Raw genomic sequence first — 23367 nt, 5'->3', positions numbered from 1 at the left:
GCAAGTAATGCAATGGGAGGCTGCAAAATCTGCTTTTGCTGTTTTAAGAAAACAGAAAGGGGGAAATGTGAAAAAATGACCTGAGAATGGAATGTTGCCTTGAACAGATATCATTCCTGTGGACGTAGGAACGCCAGGTCCGTTGGAACAGAACACTGTTCTGGCAAGCACACACATGGTTATCTGCACAAGAAGCTCCTGTGCCATTTCCTATCTCCTCCAAGTACGCACTTAGAAGCCTGACCTGTAGTGGCGACAGCAAGCTTGCCCTGATGTACTACCTCATGTACTGAAGTTTTATGATAAGCAGATAAAGAAAACAAACAAATGCAATGAGACGAGGACTCGCATATCGAGGCTCAGTCCTTGAGGCTGGGAGACCCCTGGTCCCATCTTTTCTGCATCTTGTGTCTGTGCTTTCTTGTGGCGCCTTCCACTCGGGACTGTCCTTGGCAGAGCTGGTCTCTGCAATTATTAGAATCAGGATAGTAGTTTTCTTGGGAGGAAGGTAGGTAAAGACTGGAAGGAGGCCCTGGCCGGTTGGCTCAGCGGTAGAGCGTCGGCCTGGCGTGCGGGGGACCCAGGTTCGATTCCCGGCCAGGGCACATAGGAGAAGCGCCCATTTGCTTCTCTACCCCCCCTCCTTCCTCTCTGTCTCTCTCTTCCCCTCCCGCAGCCGAGGCTCCATTGGAGCAAAGATGGCCCAGGTGCTGGGGATGGCTCCTTGGCCTCCGCCCCAGGCGCTAGAGTGGCTCTGGTCTCGGCAGACAGAGCGTCGCCCCTGGTGGGCGTGCCGGGTGGATCCCGGTCGGGCGTATGCGGGAGTCTGTCTGACTGTCTCTCCCCATTTCCAGCTTCAGAAAAATACAAAAAAAAAAAAAAAGACTGGAAGGAGCAGCTGAGGTGCTGGTCATATTGTTTCTTGATGTTTTCGATGATGTTCACCAAACCGTACACTTATCATTTGGGCACTTTTCCTCCACATGTAATTCTTCAGTAACAGTGGTTCTCTAAATGGAGACATTTCAGTCTCAGAACCAAAGACAGCTGATTTGGGCAGGGAAGGCCCTTCTCTACCTCATTCTCCATCCCTCTCCAAACGCTATAAAGAGCTAGCTTCTAGCCCTAGAAACTCATTGCTCATCGTAAGCCATGCGTTCCTCACACAACAGAGAGGTGTGAGCACCTGCACTGGGTAACCTAGGAACAGTGCCTTGTGAGGAGGTTGGAAGGGAGCCTAGAGATTTGAGACCTGCTCCCCAGGTACAAGCTACCTGGGAAGTGCAACAGGCTTCAGCAACCAACCCCTATTTCTGCTGCCGAGCCAGAAAGGCAGCCAGCCAGGCTCGAAGCCTCAATTCCCAAATATTCATTCTGCAGAGGCAGATTTTATCAGGCATTGTGGAATCCCTCTCGGTTTAAATCCTGGCCTTACTGCTGACTGCCCCATCAACCTCATGCCAACCAACTTCCTTACTCCCATCTTATAGCCAAGTGAAAAAAATACCATCACCTGCTTTGTAAGGTAGTCAGTCATAAGCACAAAAATAACTAATATCAGACTGTAAGCTCCTTAAGGACAGGGACTTAGTTTTGTTCATTGCTTTAGCTGCAGTTCTAGAACAATGCCTGATACATGCAGATGCTAAATATACATTTACTGAAAAAAAATTTTTTTCTATATTTTTATATCTTTATTGAAACATAATAAAAGGTAAGTAGAGGGCATAGTCCAGAATGGGGGCTCAGAAACAAAAGGCTATTTTCACACAAGTTGAAATAAGCAAAACCATCTTGAAGTTAATTCATGTTCAGTCAGTTTCATTATAGAACTTTGAAGTTACTCAAATGCTAAGGATGAGCTGAGCCTGCTGACGGACCGTATGAAGTACTAGATTTTTCTTTTCTGTAACTAAGCTGCCTCTCTCAACTGGTCACCATTAAGGATGTACAGACCACTTCAAGTCACTTTTTTTTTTTAATTCATTGATTTCAGAGATAGAGAGGAAGGAAGAGAGAAAGAAAAAAGAACACGCCTGACCTGTGGTGGCGCAGTGGATAAAGTGTCGGCCTGGAATGCTGAGGTCGCCGGTTCAAAACCCTGGTCAAGCCTGACCTGTGGTGGCGCAGTGGATAAAGCGTCGACCTGGAAATGCTGAGGTCGCCAGTTCAAAACCCTGGGCTTGCCTGGTCAAGGCACATATGGAGTTGATGTTTCCTGCTCCTCCCCCCTTCTCTCTCTGTCTCTCTCTCCTCTCTCTCCTCTCTCTCCCTCTCTCTCTCCTCTCTAAAAATGAATAAATAAATTAAATAATAATAATAAAAAAAAACCCTGGTCAAGGCACATATGGGAGTTGATGCTTCCTGCTCCTCCCCTCTTCTCTCCCCCCCCTCTCTCCTCCTTCTCTCCTCTCTAATATGAATAAATAGTCTTTAAAAAAAAAAAAAAACAAGAAAAAAGAACACATTGATTTGTTGTTCCACTTAGTTGAGCATTCACTGGTTGCTTCTTGTATGTGTCTTGACCAGGGATCAAACCCTTAACCATGTGTCTCAAGAACAACACCCTAACCAACTGAACTACATGGCCAGGGCTAGGTCACTCACTTTAATCACTGCATTAATCTCATGCAAATCCTTCCTCACAAATCTCCTTTGTCTTTGCTTCCAGACCACAATTGAAGTAAGGTGGACCCCAGACTGTGGGGCTGCGTGGGAGAACATTCTTGCTCTACCTCCATTTCATCTACCTCCCACTTTCTGGCAGTAAAAAAATGCCAGGGGCCCTGGCCAAGTAGTTCAGTTGGTCAGAGGATCTTTCCAGTACACCAAGGTTGCGAGTTCAATCCTGGTCAGGGCACATACAAGACTCATTCAATGAATCATAAATCAGTGGAACAACAAATTGATGTTTCTCTCTCTCTGTAAAATCAATAATTTTTTTTTAAATGCTCACATTGCCTGACCAGGCAGTGAGGCAGTGGATAGATAACCAGCCCAGGATGCTGAGGACCCAGGTCAAAACCCTAAGGACGCTGGCTTGAGCGTGGGCTCACCAGCTTGAGTGCCGGGTAACCAGCTTCAGTGTGGGATCATAGACATGACCCTAAGGTCGCCGGCTCGAGCTCAAAGGTCACTGACTTGAAGCCCCCTGGTGAAGGCACATATGAGAAAGCAATCAATGAACAACTAAAGTGTGGTAACTGCCCTGGCAGGTTAGCTCAGTGGTAGAGCGTCGGCCTGGCGTGCAGGAGTCCCGGGTTCAATTCCCAGCCAGGGTTATAGGAGAAGCACCCATCTGCTTCTCCACCCCTCCCCCTCTCCTTCCTCTCTGTCTCTCTCTTCCCCTCCCGCAGCGAAGGCTCCATTGGAGCAAAGTTGGCCCGGGCACTGAGGATGGCTCCATGGCCTCTGCCTTAGGTGCTAGAATGGCCCTGGTTGCAATAGAGCAACGCCCCAGATGGGCAGAGCACCGCCCCCTGGTGGGCATGCCGGGTGGATCCCAGTCAGGCGCATGCAGGAGTCTGTTTGACTGCCTCCCCGTTTCCAACTTCAGAAAAATACAGCCTGACCTGTGGTGGCGCAGTGGATAAAGCGTGGACCTGGAAATGCTGAGGTCACCGGTTCGAAACCCTGGGCTTGCCTGGTCAAGGCACATATGGGAGTTGATGCTTCCAGCTCCTCCCCCCTTCCCGCTCTGTCTCTCTCTCTTCTGTCTCTCTCTCTCTCTCTCTCCTCTCTAAAAAATGAATAAATAAAATAAAATTAAAATTAAAAAAAAGAAAAATACAAAATAAATAAATAAATAAATCAAAAATAAAGTGCAGCAACCATGAGTTGATGCTTCTCACCTCTCTCTCTCTTCCTATCTGTCTGCTTGTATCTGTTCCCCCACCCCTTCCTCTCTCTCTCTCTAAAAAAAAGAAAAAGAAAAAAAGAAAAAAGAGCTCACTCCCAGTAAATTTTTTTTTTAAACTGCCACTGGACTTTAGAGTCAGAAACTTCCATTCAAGTCCCATCTGGTTACTACAGTGATGACTTTAGTGAAGCCATAACCACTCAGGTTTCCCCTGTATAATGGGCAGACCCAAGACTACCATGATTCATGCAAATATCCATCCATTGGGCATCCTATTAAGTACCAGGTTATAAACCTACAAATATATACAAGTCATGTCTGTGGTGCTCACAGAAGCTCACAAGCTATTTAGGCAAATTGAAACTATTAAATTGTTCCTCCATTTCTCCACCTTTAAAACCTCCAGCAGAGCTGGGCTACAGGTTTTCTGAAGTCCCAACTCAGATTAAGAGCTGAAGTTGTTTAATATTTACCTTACCAGCTTCAAGAGAACATTGGGAGGATTAATCAAGCTCAGGGTTGTGGAAATGCTTTGAAGAGTAAAGTGCACGTACAAACAAGGTATTAATTATATCAGATAATTTCTTTGAACTCAACTTCATAGACACCTGTAATATTCATAACCCAGGGGAGAACAACAGGGGCAGTTGTTCCTTGGCAGTGTGGAAACTGTTGTCTGCTTGACCAAACTTGAGTTTGTTTGTCCCCTTAGGATAACCCTTTCAACAGGGCTGAATCCATCTTATGTATTGAGGATGGGTAGCTTGGGTAGAGGTAGGGAGGTAGAAAGAGGCCAGCAGCTGCCTAGCCTGTGGTGGCACGCAGTGGATAGGGCGTCGGACTGCAATGCCGAAGACCCAGGTTCCAGACCCAGAGGTCGCCACCTTGAGCGTGGGCTCATCTGGGTTGAGCAAAAAAAAAAAAAAAGCTCACCAGCTTGGACCCAAGGTCACTGGCTCGAGCAAGGGGGTTACTCAGTCTGCTGAAGGCCTGAAGGCCCACGATCAAGGCACATACGAGAAAGCAATCAATGAACAACTAAGGTGTCGCAATGCACAACGAAAAACTAATGATTGATGCTTCTCATCTCTCCATTCCTGTCTGTCCCTGTCTATCTCTCTCTCTGACTCTCTCTGTCTCTGTAAAAAAACAAAAAAACAAACAAACCTCGACCTGGAATGCTGAGGTCCCTGGGCTTGCCCGGTCAACACACCTATGAGAAGAAACTACCAAGAATTAATGATTCCCACTCCTCTCCCTTTCTCTCTCTTCTCCCTGTAAAATCAGTAAGTAAAATCTTTTGTAAAAAAAGGAAAAGCTATCAGCAACTGACGACTACGAGGAGAAATAATATTTTTTGTTGGGCCACCCTAATTTATGGGACCAATTTGGCCCAGAAACTTGGTTTCACTTAAAAAAGGCAGCAGCCGCCTGACCAGGCGGTGGTGCAATGGATAGAGTGTCGGACCGGGATGCAGAGAACCCAGGTTCGAAACTCCGAGGTCGCCAGCTTTAAGCGTAGGCTCATCTGGTCTGAGCAAAGCTCACCAACTTGGACCCAAGGTCGCTGGCTTGAGCAAGGGGTTACTCGGTCTGCTGTAGCCCCTGGGTCAAGGCACGTATGAGAAAACAATAAACAACTAAGGTGTCACAAGGAAAAACTGATGATTGATGCTTTTCATCTCTCTCCGTTCCTGTCTGTCTGTCCCTATCTATCCCTCTCTCTGACTCTTAAAAAATAAAAAAGTCAGCAGCCTATCTCACAGGAAGACTGCTCCAAAAACTAGTCATCTTGTAGAGAGGCACAAAGTTAGCCAAACATATGTACCCACTCTTTGTTTTATAACCCAGGTGTACTCCTGGCATGAACTCACCCTTTTCACAATCATAAACCATACATCTGAGAAAGTGGAATTTTCTCAAAAGGTTTAAAATGTCTGACATCACCAGGAAGCACTCACCAACTGGACCATGAAATCGAAAACCTGATCACCGCTTCCCTCCAGCAACCTCAAGCTTAGGGCCGTGACAGTTCATCTGATATTTCTTGCGTCAGTTAGAAAGATAGGACAGACAACACTCAGAGCCACAGCTTACTCTCCAAGAATGCAGTCAAAGAACTTGACAATGAGGGGGGAGGGGAACAGATTCGGCAGCACTCTGGTTAGCAATAAGGCTTCCTCAGGGAGCCGGAATTGGATTTGGGGCCCTGCCCAAGTTAACATTTTTACAGGTTGGCTGAGTTGCAGTTTGTTAGCCAGTCAGTAATAAACCGGTGTGCAAGAATTTAAAGTTTATGAGGCATGGCCTCTTAATGCCTCCCCTCTGCTCCCTACAGCCAAGGGTTTAAGGAGCCTGGCCTAGCCTGGGTGTTAATTGTTTTTGTCAATCTGCAGAGCTATTTGGGAAAAAAAGGGGGGGGGAGACTTCCACAGACTCAAGGCCCCAATCCTCTTTTGGAGAAACAAAGGAGAGCCATTCTGTCCCCTAGGCAGCGGCACCCCTATGTTCAAGCTATGGGAATTTGTATGGGGTGGGGGGTATGGTGAGGGGGGTTGAGAAAGATGCTACATGGCAGCGTTTCTTTTTTTTTTTAACTCTTTTTTTAAAGACTTTATTTATTTATTTATTTATTTATTATTTATTTTAGACAGGAGAGAGAGCGCGCGCACGAAAGAAAGAGAGAGACAGAGGGAGAGAGAGGGAGGAGCTAGAAGCATCAACTCCCATTATGTGCCTTGACTCTGACGGGGCAAGCCCAGAGTTTTGAACTGGCAACCTCAGCGTTCCAGGTACATGCTTTATCCATTGTGCCTCAGGTCAGGCCGTGGCAGCATTTCTTAATTGTTTTTGAAAGCCAGGTAAACTAGATCCCCTCCCAAGAAAAATGGAGACAAGAGTTCTTAATTTTACTGGTTAAGAATCCTTCAGAACTCCACTCAAGGATCCTGAGTTACACCTCTTTTTAAGAACTTGAGTTTGGTCCAGTGAGAGCAACTTTCCTCACGCGGAGGGAAAGAGGCCCCCGTCAGCCGGCAGCTGCCAGGGTCTCATGACACACTGGTTCTCTGCACCAAAGAGATCCCCACCCCCACTCTCACTCTCAAGTTTTTGAACTAAAGCGGGGTAAACAAGTAATTGGGAGATCAAAAATGTTCTTTGATCTCCCATCTACCGCCCCCTCAGCTTGAAAACTTCCGGCTTGGGACCCCCACTCTCCCACGTGCCCTAACATTCCAGTCCCAAGACACTGGAAGGACGGGGGTGTCCCCAGATCGTGATGGCCCCAGCCCAGGTGTGCCAGACCCAGTTTCCAGGCAGGCTGTAGGGGCGCAGGCCCTCCGGGAAGGGCAGGGTTAAGAGTGCATTCCAGCTGCCGGGGAAGAAGGGGGGCGGGGGAGGGGAGCGCGAAGAAGAGAAACAGACCCGGTCTGTCTGTCGGAGACACAAAGCACGATACACAAAGGGGCCCGAGAGGGGCGAAGGGGGCTGCCCGGGGCACGGTTCATCCCCACACCTGCGCGGGGGCTGGGGGAAGAATGTGGACGGTGCATTCCTCCGCTGGGCCCAGCGGGGGAGAGCTTCCCACACACCCGCTGGGTGAGGAGATCAGCACCTGGTAAGCAGCGGCAGCGGGGCAAAGAGGGCCTGCACGTCAAAGGGCGCTACGCTCTCGGGTCTTCTCCTTCAGCCGCCCACCTATATCCAGCCCCTAAGACGGTTTCTGCGCCTCCCCCATCCCTGAAGCGGCGCCAGAAGTCTGCCCCAGCCTAGACACCCCTCGCGCGGACCACATCGGAGGTGACCACGTGCGGTTTCCACCAGCCCCGCGGTTGCACGGGGCGGACTCCTGGAGGGTCTTACCTTTCCCCAGAGCCTGGCCCCGCTCCAGCTCCGCTCCTCTCGTCTCCAAGGTCACTTCAGCTCCCCCAGAGTCCGCCTGGCACGGATCGGAGGCCGCGCACGGCAGCCAGCAAACCTGCGCGTAAGGGAAGAGCGGGGAAAGAGGGAGGCTGGTCACAGGAGTGCCGGGCTGTGCACACTCATTCCCGGACTCCTTATGGGGCTTCCCAGGATACCGTGGCCTCAAGGAGCCCAGCCCGGCGCTCTCCCCGCAGCCACCGCCGCATGCAGACCCCGCCCGCCCTCCGGGAACGTCCCGGACGGGAAAGAGGCAAAGGGTAAGGCAGTAGGGTACCTGGAGTAGGAGAAAGAAGTGGAAGAGGAGGGACGCGAGAACTCCACTAGGGAGCCCCATTGCTGGAGAGAGAGAGGTGTAGACGCTACCGCAACAGCAGGATACTACTCCGCTAAGCTCTCTGAGCCGCTTTGAGCGGCGCAGCCCTCAGGAGCCAGCAGGAGGAGACCAGGTGAGAGCAGATAGGTGCTGATTGGTCCAGCTCCGCAAGGTCCCGCCTCCCTCGCAGGTGGGGCGGTGGCTGGCGCTATCCAGGGACCCTCCTGCTAAGTCCCTCTAGTCTTCCCTCTGCGTTCTCTCTGCTTTGCGGGAACTGTTCCCGGCAGGGACTCAGCCGTCTCGCAGGTTCTGGGTTCGAGAAAACAAACAAAAAATACCCCACTCTTCAGCCAAGAAAAATGTTTCTGAGTCTTGCGGCTATAACGGGAAAAAAGTGGAGAGGCCTCCGAACCTGACTGGGAACAGAGGTTCCCCGTTCTTGCTCCCCCTAGGCGCTGTTACCCAAAGCTTTGATGGGGGCGGGTGTGTCCGCCCCACGCCTGGCTACAACGTGGTCTGCCCCTGCCTCTTTCTCCACCTCTCACCCCAGCCCACTCAAAGGGTTAAAACTGGCACTGAGTGGTGAGGGACCAAGTTACAAAATCTGCTGTGACTTGCGGAAGACCCATGGCACAGCAGAACAAATGGAGGCTGGGAGACATGGTCCCAGAGTTTGGAAGCCGTGTTGGCGCCAAAGGGCGCGAGTTAAAGGGGTGGTTATTAGACTTATAGTCTCCAGCAACACCCCCCACATCCCATAAATAACACTTTCTCAACTTAAATAAAGGCATTAAAAAACACACACACAGCTCTTTTTATTGGTCTGAAATATACTGCTCACCAAAATTAGGGGATATTTCAAAATGAATATGAAGCGATAATAATAAAGTATTTGACTTTTTTTATTAAACAAGAACATCAGAAAAGCAAAGGACAAGTCAAAGAAAGTTGTTTGATTATGCAAATGAGGTGCACAACCAACTTTAATTTCATTGGTGAAAATGCACTATACAAAAGGCTGAAAGTACTGGAGTATCTGCACGTTCCTTGATTCCCTAATTTTTGTGAGCAGTGTACTTAAATATAATCTAAGCAAAAACTGCTTTCTGCCCAAAGCAGCCTTCCAGTGAGCCTTCCTTGAATACAGCTCTCCGTCACCCTTCCTGGGAGACAAGCGGCGGGCCTGAAGTGCGTTTCTCTTCCCCGCACACAAAGTGGGCCCTGGACTCAGAAACCTGAGACTCAGCCGCTCCACCCTACGCGCCCTCTCCCCACCCTCTTGTTCCCTGAGGCCTCTCCCTTTCTTTCTCCTCTCCAGCTCAGATTTAGGGGTTTGAGGAGGAGACTGAAGTCTCTATAGATTCTTTTGGCTTTTTGGCCCTCGAGGGCTAACGTGGTGGTCTCCTAGACATTCCCACTATCAGGCCTGTGGCTAAAAGGAGGGCCGATTGTGCTGCTACCGTTAAGAGTCTTCTCTGCAGTCAAGCACTAGCTCTGGGGCGCACCCCCTGCCTCCAACAGGAGTTGAACCACGTATTAGCGCTATGGCCTCAGGCAAGTGAAATAACTAACCCTTCTGAGCAACAGTTCTACGTCAAACGGAGCTATTACGACATCTGCCATCTACAGTACTAGAATTAAAGGAATATTAATTCCTTTAACAGACGAGGGGTAAATTAACACGTTTAAAACGTTAAACTCAGTACCTGGCACAGAGCAAGTGCCCAAATATTTCCTGGTATTACTGCTTTAGGAGCCAGCTCATTTGTGCTCCTCCGCCTCGCGAACCGTTTGTCTCCTCTGTAGCACCCTTACATTCCACCAACTAAGAGAATGAGAAACACTGTAATGATTACAGTGTAATCCTTCCATTTCACGGCTCATGGTACAGCCAGCAATTGGCAGCTGATATCACCGGAGCGCTGGGTTATGCCGCCTGTGGTCCCTGAAGATGGGGGTTGGGGGCTGGGGGCTGGGGTTAGACAAAACGCAGGAAAAACCGTAGGCAGCTTGCTAAACTCTGCGCCTCGCTCTCCCGCAGTGGTCGGAAGGTAGATACCGTACAGGGGAGAATGTGGCGAGGCACGTCCCAGAATGTACCCCGGGACCACGCCTATCCTCTTCGCAGGTTCCCGTTCGCCCGCGAGGAGCCAGATGATGCCATTAGGCGGACAGTTAAACACAAACGAGCCTCTGGATACAAGCCCTAATTAAGTAAACACCGGCTGGAGGGCTGTAGAGCGCACTCATTTCCGCCTCCTTCCAGGGTACTCAGCATTCCGGGCGGACGTGGAGATGCAAGGAGAAATTGAGAGTCAGCTCTTCCGCCTGCCACTTGGACCACACTGTGGTCTTCTCCGTAGTTCCCTTGTCAATCGTTCCTTCATTCACTCATTTAACAAATAATTGTCTGCTATGTGCCAAGCATTGGAGATACAATAGTGAATAAGACAGACAAAACATGGGCCCTTGCGGGGTAGCTCAGTTGGTTTGAGAATCCTGCCAATAAGATTTGGCAAGTTTGCAGGTTTGATCTCCAGTCAGGACACCTACAAGAATCAACCAATGAATGCATGAGTAAGTGGAACAAGTCTATGTCTGTCTGTCTGTCTGTCTCTCTCTCTCTCTCTCAAATAAATAAATAAATAAATAATCTTTTAAAAATCTCTGCCTTGCCTGGCCTGTGGTGGGTCAGTGGATAAAACATCGACCTGGGCCCTGGCCGGTTGGCTCAGCGGTAGAGCGTCGGCCTAGCGTGCGGAGGACCCGGGTTCGATTCCCGGCCAGGGCACACAGGAGAAGCGCCCATCTGCTTCTCCACCCCTCCCTCTCTCCTTCCTCTCTGTCTCTCTCTTCCCCTCCCGCAGCCAAGGCTCCATTGGAGCAAAGATGGCCCGGGCGCTGGGGATGGCTCTGTGGCCTCTGCCTCAGGCGCTAGAGTGGCTCTGGTCGCAACATGGCGACGCCCAGGATGGGCAGAGCATCGCCCCCTGGTGGGCAGAGCGTCGCCCCTGGTGGGCGTGCCGGGTGGATCCCGGTCGGGCGCATGCGGGAGTCTGTCTGACTGTCTCTCCCTGTTTCCAGCTTCAGAAAAATGAAAAAAAAAAAAAAAAAAACATCGACCTGGAACGCAGTGGGTGGAGCGTCGGACTGGGATGCGGAGGCACCCAGGTTGGATACCGCGAGGTCGCCAGCTTGAGCATGGGCTCATCTAGTTTGAACAAAAGCTCACGGGCTTGAGCCCAACCCAAGGTCGCTGGCTCGAGCAAGGGGTTACTCGGTCTGCTGAAGGCCTGCGGTCAGGGCATATATGAGAAAGCAATCAATGAACAACTAAGGTGTTGCAACGCACAACAAAAAACTGATTGATGCTTCTCATCTATCTGTCCCTGTCTATCCCTCTCTCTGACTCTCTCTCTCTGTAAAAAAAAAAAAAAGAAAGAAAGAAAAAAAAAGAAAAAAGAAAGAAAAACAGGAGCATGGAGCTGCTCCTGTATGTACCCTGACGGGGGAATCGAACTGGCAACCTCCGCACTCGGGGACGATGCTCCAACCAACCATGCTATCTGGCCAGGGCTTTAAATTTAAAATAAATAAATAAAAAATCTCTGCCTTGGACTTTCCATCCTAGAGTGTAGGTAGGGTCTTGAGGAAAGTAAGTAAATATATGTCAGATAATATGTGCTGTGTAGAAGAAGAATAAGGACAGAATGAAAGTGCCAATTCACAAGACTGAAGGTAGGGTTGGAAAATGTAAATAAAGTGATTTAGAAGGAATTTGGGTAAGGGTTTAGAGGAAGACAAACTCCAGTGTGGTTTGGGGTGGGGAGGATTCAAGTGTTAGTGAAGGAGCTAGAGGAATGGTCAGGGTCAGGGAACAAACAGGGGTGCTGTGTGTTGGTCAAATAAGTTTGTAAAATATGATTTTTATGTTTGCTCTCTTATAGTTTGCATTGGGGGCTGGGTAGCACCAGGTATATGTGGGTGTGTGAAATTGCAAATTACCTTCCTGCTTGGGAAGGGCCATTGTCTTGCTAATGTTTGCTGGAAGAGAAATTCTGCCCCCACCACTGAGAGGTGTGGTGTAGGATTTCTTTTTTCTTTTTCCTTCCCCATCCCTTGCCTTGCACGGGAAAGCATGTTTCTGCTTTTCCTTTGGCTTTTCTTATGGCTTGCCTATCTTGGTGAGACACCAATAAACCAACCGAATGGCCCACCATCCTCCAGCTCCGCTGTTTCTTTATCATCTGCCGGAATTCAGTGAGACCCTGCCTGTGCATGGCCACGATGGCAGCCCCTGGCCTTACACTGAGCAACAACAGGGAGGCATTACAACTTTGAGGACTTAAGGGCAAAAGGAGGAATGGTGTCACTGGAAGTTAGGGATGAAGAGAAGCTGGAGAGTGAGAACCGCCCCTTCCAAATGCAGCTGTGGTTCAGGAGAAATAAGGGCACTGCCCCAGAGCAGAGCAGGGAGCAGAGTAGGGGGAAAATACACAGACATCTTTTGTCCTGGGCACCTCCTGTGGACCAAACCCACCCAGAAACCTGAGGGCAAGAAAGCCCTGGTAGTGAGGTTTGTAGGGGTCATTCTTCCCAGGCACAGAGAAGGGTGGATGGAGAAAGGCAGAAAATAGATAAGGGGCAGATGCAATTAGGAAGTCTTCAATGAAGGAAGTAAAGGAACAAGTTCTGCTATAGATATCTAAAAAAAGGTATTCTAGCCTGACCAGGCAGTTGCGCAGGGATAAAACGTAGGACTGGGATGCAGAGGACCCAGGTTCAAGACCCCAAGGTCGCCATCTTGAGCACGGGCTCATCTGGTTTGAGCAAAGCTCACCAGCTTGAGCCCAAGGTCGCTGGCTTGAGCAAGGGGTTACTCGCTCTGCTGTAACCCCACGGTCAAGGCACATATGAGAAAGCAATCAATGAACAACTAAGGTGCCTCAACAAAGAATTGATGCTTCTCATCTCTCTGGGTTCCTGTCTGTCTGTCCCTATCTATCCCTTTCTCTGACTCTCTGTCTCTGTAAAAAAAAAAATTTTTTTTTAAGTATTCCAGGTAGAGAAAACATGCAAAAGCCCCGAGGCAATAGATTACTTGTGAAAAAACAAAAAACAAAAAGCCAGTGGGAGGGTGGGTAGCAAATCTTGTAGAGCCCATAGGCCATTGTAAGAAAAGGCAGAAATTCCCCAGCCAGGGCACACAGGAGAAGCGCCCATCTGCTTCTCCACCCCTCCCCCTCTCCTTCCTCTTTGTCCCTCTCTTCCCCTCCCGCAGTCAAGGCTCCACTGGAGCAAAGTTTGCCCAGGCGCTGAGGATGGCTCTGTGACCTCTGCCTCAGGTGCTAGAATGGCCCTGGTTGCAACAGAGCAACACCCCAGATGGGCAGAGCATCGCCCCCTGGTGGGCATGCCGGGTGGATCCCGGTCGGGCGCATTGGGGAGTCTGTCTGACTGCCTCCCCATTTCCAGCTTCAAAAAAATACAAAAAAAAAAGAAAAGGCAGAAATTCCAAGGCTAGCTAAGAACCCAAGGACCACCACCAAGAAACCAGTTTGGACCGAAAAAAAATCCAATATGGCACCTGAAACTCCTTCCAAAGTGACCTTTTCATAAACAATTTTTCATTAGCATACTAAAAAATCATGCCCAGCCCTGACCTGATGGCTCATTTCATTGGAGCATCGCCTTGTGTTGGGCAGATAAAATGTATTATGCTCACTTTGTTAAAGAGGCCGTTGCCCAGGTGATATTAATGTGTGCTGAGAATTGTTGTAGCCTGAGGCTTGGTTTTGGGATTAAGCCTGTCCCACCCTTTTTGGCGTGAGGTGGTACAATCCTATCATGCCTCATAGAAGTGATTTTGTATTAGAGACTTCCCCATTATGTATATTGGATTAAGGGTTTGGATTTCTACACTATAAAATGGGAACGGAGCGGGAGTTTGCTCTCTTGGTTCCTGAGATTAGAAGAGAGAGCAGAGGAGAGCAGAGAAAGGCCACGTGGAGGAGGCCAGGAGAAGCAGCCAAGATGGCGGAGTACTGAGTGAGATGCCAGTTTGTACAGAGTTTGTATCTGGGATAAGGAAGGAAATGGGGAACTGAGGAGAATAAGGCTGTTGAGCTAGAAACCTTTGATTCTAGGAAACTCGGATAAATCAGCTTTGTGAGCACTGAATGTGACTGGGTTTTGGAGCCCAGTGTGTATTTTTACTTGCCCGCCGGGTGCAAGCTAGATTAAAGACTATGGCCCACCAGTTTTTGGCTCCATGGTTTCTTTACCGACTGTCCGAATCCAATGCGAACCTGCATGGACCAGGCTGCTCTGATGGTGGCCCTGGCCTTGGCTCCTGGCTCTACACCCTGAAACACAGAGGTTGCCAGTTTGATCCCTGGCATATACAGGAATAGATCAATGTCCCTGTCTCTCTCTCTCTCTCTTCCTTTCTGTCTAAAAATCAATTATTTTTAAAAAGCTAAAATTAAAAAAAAATTGTTGGGCAGTGTAAAGCCAGAAGCCACGGCCAGGGCCACCATCACAGCAGCCGCCCGGCCCATGCAGGTTTGCATTGGATTCGGACAGTTGGTAAAGAAACAACGGAGCCACAAACTGGTGGGCCATAGTCTTTAATCCTAGCTTGCACCGGCGGGCAAGTAAAAAATACACACTGAGCTCCAAAACCCACTCACATTCAGTGCTCACAAAGCCACTGAATTATCCGAGTTTCCTAGAATCAAAGGTTTCTAGCTCACCAGCCTTATTCTCCTCAGTTCCCCATCTCCTTCCTTATCCCAGATACAAACAGCACACAAACTGGCATCTCACTCAGCACTCCGCCATCTTGGCTACTTCTCCTGGCCTACTCCACGTGGCCTCTTTCTCCTCTGCTCTGCTCTCTCATGCTAATCATCCCAGGAACCAAGAGAGTAAGCTCCTGCTCCGTCCCCATTTTATAGTGTAGAAATCCAAACCCTTAATCCAATATACAAAATAGGGAAGTCTCTAATACAAAGTCACTTTCTGAGGCATGATTGGATTGTACCGCCCCACATCAAAAAGCTAGGAAAGGCTTAATCCCAAAACCAAGCCCCAGGCTACAAGGATTCTGCCTGCCTTTAGCCCACCCCAACACACATTAATATCACCTGGGCAACGGCCTCCTCATGTTATCTTTAACAAAGTGAGCATAAAAATGTATTATGCTCACTTTGTTAAAGATGGCGCTGCTCACATGGAAGCCTGTCGCCCAGGTGATATTAATCTGTGTTGGGGGAGGGCTGTGGGCAGGCAGGATCCTTGTAGCCTCGGGCTTGGTTTTAGGACTAAGCCTTTCCCACCCTTTTTGATGTGGGATGGTACAATCCCATCATGGCCCAGATAAGTGACTTTGTATTAGAGACTTCCCTATTTTGTATATTCGATTAAAGGTTTTGATTTCTGCACTATAAAATGGGGGCAGAACGGGAGCTTGCTCTCTTGGTTCCTGAGATTATCATTAGAGGAGAGAGCAGAGAGGAGAGCAGAGAAAGGCCACGTGGAGGAGGCCAGGAGAAGCAGCCAAGATGGTGGAGTGTTGAGTGAGAAGCCAGTTTGTACAGAGTTTGTGCAGGGAAAAGGAAGGAGATGGGGAACAGAGGTGAATAAGTCTGGTGAGCTAGAAACCTTTGATTCTAGGAAACTCGAATAAGTCAGTAGCTTTGTGAACACTGAATGTGAGTGGGTTTTGGAGCCCAGTGTGTGTTTTTACTTGGCCGCCGGGTGTAAACTAGGATTAAAGATGATGGCCCATCAGCTTTTGGCTCTGTTGTTTCTTTCTTTCTTTCTTTCTTTCTTTCTTTCTTTCTTTCTTTCTTTCTTTCTTTCTTTTTTTACAGAGAGAGAGTCACAGAGAGGGATAAATAGGGACAGACAGACAGGAACTCTAAGAAAGATGAGAAGCATCAGTGCTTCGTTGCAGCACCTTAGTTGTTAATTGATTGCTTTCTCATATATATGTGCCTTGACCGCAGGCTGTCAGCAGACCAAGTGACCCCTTGCTCAAGCCAGCGACCTTGGGTCCAAACTGGTGAGCTTTGCTCAATCCAGATGAGCCCTAGCTCAAGCTGGCAACCTCAGGGTCTCGAAGCTGGGTCCTCCGCATCCCAGTCCGACGCTCTATCCACTGCGCCACTGCCTGGTCAGGCGGCTCCATTGTTTCTTTACCAACTGTCTGAATCCAATGCAAACCTGCATGGGCCAGGCAGCTATGATGGTGGCCTTGGATACTGGCTTTACAAAAATCATGCCCAGGATGGAGATTTGACATTAAAATGAGACATGCCATGTATGCATAGGCATGTTCTAAGCATGTTTAGGAACTGCACATGCTCCCTTGGAAACCTGAGAACTATGAATCCCCGACCCTGAACCTACCTACTTCACCCTCGGGCCCCTTGATATTTTTCTAATTCCCCAGAATCAGGGAGATGGAATCATTAGGCAATCAATATTCTCCATTCCTTGGTCAAGCAATAGTTTCTGACATTCCAAATAGTTTTGATATTGCCAAATACTGTCTTGTCCTATTGATGTGAACTACATCGGACAGGATGACCACAATTTGGGGGTCTCTGACCCACAAGGATCGATGACAGATATACTTAATGCCACTGAAGTGTATGTTGTATGTATTTTACCACAATTTAAAAAAATTACCAAAAGAAAAAAAGAAAGTGGTCAGATCCTGGGTATATTTTGAAGTTACTGACAATGCAATTATTAAGGATTGGATATAGGATGTGAGAGTCAGAGAGGGTCAAGGCTGACTCCAGGGTTTTGGGCCTGAGTAACCACCAGGATGGCAATGCCACTTCCTGAGATGGGAAGGTAAAAATTGCTCAGATCCCCTGGGATCCCTTTGATTACTTGTGAACTCCCCTCCCTTGGCTTCTTTGTGCTGATGCTCCTAGCAGCTGGCACCTGTGACTCTCTTCAGAGGCCTGCCCTCATGTTGTTGGGGTCCCTCTGCCCTTGCCAGGAAGTGCCCAGGAGTTCACTTCCCCAACCCTGAGCCAATGACCAAGGGCTGCAGGAGTGTGGAAGCCCAGCTCCCTTCCCCCAAACTCCCAGTGGTAACTTACACCCAGCCTCCCCTGGAGGATCAGGCTGACGCTTTCCTACAGAGACTTGCTCTGAAATCACACCTTTGCTCAGCTTCTTTCTTTCTTTTTCTTTCTTTCTTTCTTTCTTTCTTTCTTTCTTTCTTTCTTTCTTTCTTTCTTTCTTTCTTATTTCTCTCTCTTTTTTTTTCTAAAAAACCACATTTTAAAAATTATTTTTATTTATTTATTTATTTATTTATTTATTTTTAGATTTTATTTATTCATTTTAGAGAGAGGAGACAGAGAGAGAGAGAGAGAAGGGGGAGGAGCTGGAAGCATCAACTCCCATATGTGCCTTGACCAGGGAAGCCCGGGGCTTCGAACCAGCGACCTCAGTGTTCCAGGTCAATGCTTTTACCCACTGCGCCACCGCAGATCAGTCTCTTTTTTTTTTAACAGAGACAGAGAGAGAGTCAGAGAGAGGGATAGACAGGGACAGACAGACAGGAACAGAGAGAGATGAGAAGCATCAATCATCAATTTTTCGTTGCTACACATTAGTTGTTCATTGATTGCTTTCTTATATGTGCCTTGACCATGGACCTTCAGCAGACCGAGGACCGAGGAACCCCTTGCTCAAGCCAGCGCCCCTGGGTCCAAGCTGGTGAGCTTTTTTTTTTTTTTTTTTTTTTTTTTCTCAAACCAGATGAGCCCCCACTCCAGCTGGCAACCTCGGGGTCTTGAACCTGGGTCCTCCACATCCTGGTCCGATGCTCAATCCACTGCGCCACCGCCTGGCCAGGCAGCTTCTTGCTTTCATTATCCTGCTTCTTCCATTGCTTCTCCTCTTTCTCCTGGGAGATCTACCTTCTGCATATCCAGATGATGCTCTAACCCACCAAGCTATTCAGCCAGGGCCTAGGAGCTCCTCCTTAATATGTCATTAATGAGGCACGTGAATCCTTGTTTCAGGGTCGGCTTCTTGGAATCTTACTGCAGATAGAACAAGCTTGGGATTGGCCAAAGAACTTCAGTTTGAGGCATCTGTAGAAATACTCGGTAGTGGCATGTTGAGGAAATAGTGGTTGGAGACTCTAGTTCAAGAGAGAAGTCTGGCCTGGGGATACACATTTGTCATGGTGAGAAAATGGCGTTTCTGGAGGCAATCTGTGGAGAAACTCACCCAGCTAAAACCCTGAGCCCCCAAAGCCTTCCCAATGCCAACAGAACATGGCCTTTTGAATCCAGCTCTTCTGAGCTGTGAGACCTTAGACAAGTAACTTTTGACTCCCTTGTCTCTTAGTATCCTCATCTGAAAATGGAATAAGCATATACTCCCTTCCTCATAGGTTAGGAGTTAATATTTGTAAAGTACTTTATTTTTTTTAATTTATTCATTTTTAGAGAGGAAAGAGAGAGGGAGAGAGAGAAACAGAGAGAGAGAGAAGGGGGAGGAGCTGGAAGCATCAACTCCCATATGTGCCTTGACCAGGCAAGCCCAGGGTTTCAAACCGGTGACCTCAGCATTTCCAGGTCGACGCTTTATCCACTGCACCACCACAGATCAGGCTTGTAAAGTACTTTAGAACATAGTAAACATAAATGTTCATTAAATTAGCCTGACCAGGCGGTGGCACAGTGGATAGAGCATTGGACTGAGATGCAGAGGACTCAGGTTTGAAACCCCAAGGTTGCCGGCTTGAGCATGGGCTCATCTGGTTTGAGCAAGGCTCACCAGCTTGAGCCCAAGGTCACTGGATTGAGCAAGGGGTCATTCGGTCTGCTGTAGCCTCCTGATCAAGGCACATATGAGAAAGCAATTAATGAACAACTAAGGTGCCACAACGAAGAATTGATGTTTCTCATCTCTCTTCCTTCCTGTCTGTCTGTCTTTATCTGTCCCTCTCTCTGTCTCTGTCACACACAAAAAATTGTATTTATCATTGCCCTCCCCCCAGTGAATCACTGCTGTACCCCTAGTGTATAGAACAGCTTGGCATGAAATAGATACTAAAATATTTATCTAATTATTTGAGCTAAAAAAGAATAGCTATTTGGAAAACATTGATTCAGGCAGAAGCCCAAATAATGTTCCAATTAAAAGACAAAGGCAAGGGGTATTTATGAGAAAGGGAACAGACTGACCTGTGGTGGCACAGTAGACAAAGCCTCGACTTGGAACACTGAGGTTGCAGGTTAGAAGCCCTGGGCTTACCGAGTTAAGGCACATATGAGAAGCAACTATGGATTGATACTTCCTGCTCCTCCACCCACCTTCTCTCTCTCTCCTCTCTCTAAAATCAATAAATAAAAATCTTTAATAATAAGATTAAATTTAATAATCTCTTTAATAAGAGAACAGTGACCTTAAAAGAAAAAGCATTTCTGTTAGTACAGACAGTATAACATAGGGATGTTTATCCTTTTTTGTGTGTTTGTTTCTTTTTGTGATATTTATTCTAAAGAATGTTTTTAATTTTCAGTCCGTTAGTCATCAGCCCAATAATCATAATATCTTCCTTCTTGTTATCCTCATAAACAATTTTTGGGGACACAATGTTGCTTTAGGCCCAGTTCGAAGGTAATTTTTTCCTGTTTTAACATTCCAAAGATTTGAGGTAGAAGAGGTGCAAGGCAGGTCCTCTGGGACTGCAGCTCTGGCTCCACTTTAAACTGGCTCTGTTTATATTATTGTTTACACTTTTCCCTTTTGATCAAGATCTTTCCTTGAAAGCATCTCTGATTAGTCACTAGAAGCAACACTGACCTGTTATTAAAAGCATTGCTGGTTCTCCGTCCGGTGGCTCATTCTGGGTATGTCATGCCATCGTCAGTCCTTCATCATCAGGGAGACTCATTCCGGTCTACGATGTCCCACGTAGGAGGGACAGCCTTAGGCCACATTTGAGCAACAGGAGTGCCAGCAAAGAGGAAGGCCTTACTGTTATGTCCCTTTAAGGGCAAATATCTGTAGTCTCATGAGATCATAAAGTCTAATAGGCCTTAGCCATCATTTCAAAAATATTGAGCAACGATTATCAGAGTGGTGTCTTTATCATAACGAGCTATATAAAACAAAGTTTTATAACAGCAGAATTTCCTATAAAATATGTATTAACTGAATAAAATCAACAAGATAATAACTGTTATGCATCTGGCAGGGGGTGCTAGACGCATAGAGGCAAAATCAGTGTGGGTTCCCTGACCTATCTCACAGAACTGATATGAGGTCCAATGAGCTAATATAGGGAAAAGGATTTTGCAAAGTATCATACAAATAAATCAAGTCCTGAGGAAATGAACTACTATCATTTTTGGAGCATGCACTGAATTCAGACCCTGTATCAAGTACTCTCATGCATGATCTCATTCTAATCCTACAACTTACACAGCAGTTCATATGATTCCCTTTTCACAGACAAGGAAACTGAGGCTGTTTCTTGCCCAAGGCCATACAGCTATAGCCGGGGCAAAGCCACAGTATAAATCAATTCTGTCTCACTCCAAACCTCACTGCTCAAATCAGCTGCCAACCTACTGTCCATCAATACTTACTGGAAAAATGAATTTGGGGAGCAGATATTAGGAAGAATTCCACAATATGTGATCCTTTCTCTTAAGAACCTCTTAAACATATTTGCCTCTAGTCCAAGGTTAAATTCTGAGTCCTCCAAGAAACATTTAGAATTTTTCTGCCCATTTTTGGCAGCAAATTTCCCAGAACTTAACTCCCACAATGCATACTTATAGTGATGTGTCTCAAAGACAAGTAGGTATTTTTCTGTCTTTTCTAGGAAACAGCCTTTAAACTGGGAAAGGCCCTATTTCCTGCCTCTCCCTCCCCTGCCCAGTGCTCCACACATATGATTCCAGTCTTACTTCCTTATGTCTGTTCCTATGCTTTGCACTTTCTGGGACCCTCCATTTTGCCCAGTGATGTCTCTGGTCAGCTCTTCCCATCTATCACTTTTGAATCCATAAAGGTGCTGAGGCAGCTGATCCCCATTGAGAAATCCAATCACAGACCTTTCTTTTCCCTGAATCTCAGGCTGGGCTGTGATGATTTCAGCACTGGTAAATTTCTGCCAAGGCCTGTGTTGTCATTTTCCAGAGATCAGAGGTCAAGTATTTATGTATATGTGTATATTGAGGGCATGAAATCGATTAATCAATAAGCACTCAAGAAGCCCTGAATCCCTGTGGTTGGCTAAGGTGTAGAAACTTTGACAACCGTAACACCAAAAAAGGGCCTGAAAGAAAATAATAATAATAACAAAGTAGTAATAATCTGTCTTCAGACCCATCCTTTATTTTTTTAAGGAAAAAAGATTTTATAAATTTTATTTATTCATTTTTAGAGAGAGAGAGGCGAGAGAAAGAGAAGGAGAGGAGGAGCAGGGAGCATCAACTCCCATATGTGCCTTGACCAGGGAAGCCCAGGGTTTTGAACTGGCGACCTCAGCATTCCAGGTTGATGCTTTATCCACTGTGCCACCACAGGTCAGGCTTTTATTTTAGTTTAAATGCATTTTATTTTTAGACAACCTACATGACATGATTTTTCTTAAAAAACAATGCCTCTGCTCCAAATAAATCAAGGTAAAAATAAATGAAGAGCTCAAAATATCTTAAGTCCCATTTGTCCTAGTCCTAGTGTGTAGATGAAAAGCTTCTGCCAGTTATGATGAAAGTGATAGATCCAAATGCCAAATTTGTTAACATTTTTTCCACTTCTAAACCATCTTTATTTATTTTTATTTATTTATATATATATTTTTGTGACAGAGACAGAGAGAGGGACAGATAGGAACAGACAGACAAGGAGAGAGATGAGGAGCATCAACTCCTCGCCATAGCACCTTGGTTGTTCATTGATTGCTTTCTCATATGCGCCTTGACCAGGGGGCTCCAGCAGACTGAGTGACCCCTTGCTCAAGCCAGTGACCTTGGGCTCAAGCTGGTGAGACTTGCTCAAACCAGGTAAGCCTGTGCTCAAGGTGACAACCTCGGGGTTTTGAACCTGGGTCTTCTGCGTCCCAGTATGACATTCTATCCACTGCACCAGCACCTGATCAGGCCTCTAAACCATTTTTTTTTTTTTTTAATTTTTTATTTATTCATTTTAGAGAGGAGAGGGGGAGAGAGAGAGAGAGAGAGAGAGAAAGAGAGAAGGGGGGGAGGAGCTGGAAGCATCAACTCCCATATGTGCCTTGACCAGGCAAGCCCAGGGTTTTGAACCGGCGACCTCAGCATTTCCAGGTCGAGGCTTTGTCCACTGCGCCACCACAGGTCAGGCTCTAAACCATTTTTAAAGAAAATCATATATGGGGTCGTCCGGAAGAGCAACCATGCCATGTGGATTCATGTTTTTACCAAAAAAGAACTGGTAGTTATTGAAATTAGCAAGGACATGCTTGATTTGTTCTGTAGCCCCTTTCTTTCTTTTTTTTTTCTTTTTCTGAAGCTGGAAACGGGGAGAGACAATCAGACAGACTCCCGCATGCGCCCAACCGGGATCCACCCGGCACGCCCACCAGGGGCGAAGCTCTGCCCACCAGGGGGCGATGCTCTGCCCCTCCGGGGCTTCGCTTTGCTGCGACCAGAGCCACTCTAGCGCCTGGGGCAGAGGCCAAGGAGCCATCCCCAGCGTCTGGGCCATCTTTGCTCCAATGGAGCCTTGGCTGCGGGAGGGGAAGAGAGAGACAGGGAGGAAGGGGGGGGGGTGGAGAAGCAAATGGGCGCTTCTCCTATGTGCCCTGGCCGGGAATCGAACCCGGGTCCCCCACACGCCAGGCCAACAGGCCAACGCTCTACCGCTGAGCCAACCGGCCAGTCTGTAGCCCCTTTCATAAAAGGCTTTAACTCTTTCTGGTCTCTATTCTTCAAGTTTCCCTTTGATTGATTTCATATAATCTTTGATGTACTTCTAGGCTTCTTTTGTAAAGCCGGTTTCCTGCAAATGATGGTTCATGACCATGTGATCACTGTGCTCCATAACCTTCGCCCTCAGGCCCTTCAGAGGCATTTTCACCGATAAGTGAGTCATCAATGTTACCTCTGTCCTACTGAGCATCTTCCCCCTCTACCTCCAGGCACAGTCTGCAATCTTCCAGTCTTCCGGATCTTGTAGATATCAGGGAACATCTCATCCTGGCTAGTGAGGGCCCAGTAGATGATCAGGATGGCAG

General features: G+C 47.5%; 1 protein-coding gene across 2 annotated transcripts in view; it reads right to left on the bottom strand.

Annotated features, from left to right (window-relative positions):
* The window catches only part of CDH3 (cadherin 3), a 76867-nt gene extending 53500 nt beyond the window's left edge, over positions 1-23367 (bottom strand). The window contains exons 1-2 of one of the 2 annotated variants that reach the window (XM_066242331.1): positions 23235-23367; positions 7724-7838 (exon numbers count right to left, since the gene is read on the bottom strand). In XM_066242331.1, the coding sequence (XP_066098428.1) occupies positions 7724-7838; positions 23235-23252 (133 nt within the window). In that variant the 5' untranslated portion in view covers positions 23253-23367. Of the gene's footprint in view, positions 1-7723; positions 7839-8057; positions 8319-23234 lie in introns of those variants that run through there. The other variant, XM_066242330.1, reaches the window with a different exon arrangement.

This window comes from Saccopteryx bilineata, chromosome 9, assembly GCF_036850765.1.
Source record: "Saccopteryx bilineata isolate mSacBil1 chromosome 9, mSacBil1_pri_phased_curated, whole genome shotgun sequence".
Lineage (NCBI taxonomy): Eukaryota > Metazoa > Chordata > Mammalia > Chiroptera > Emballonuridae > Saccopteryx > Saccopteryx bilineata.
Note: the sequence above shows the minus strand (reverse complement) of the source record. Positions and strands in the feature narration are given on the sequence as shown.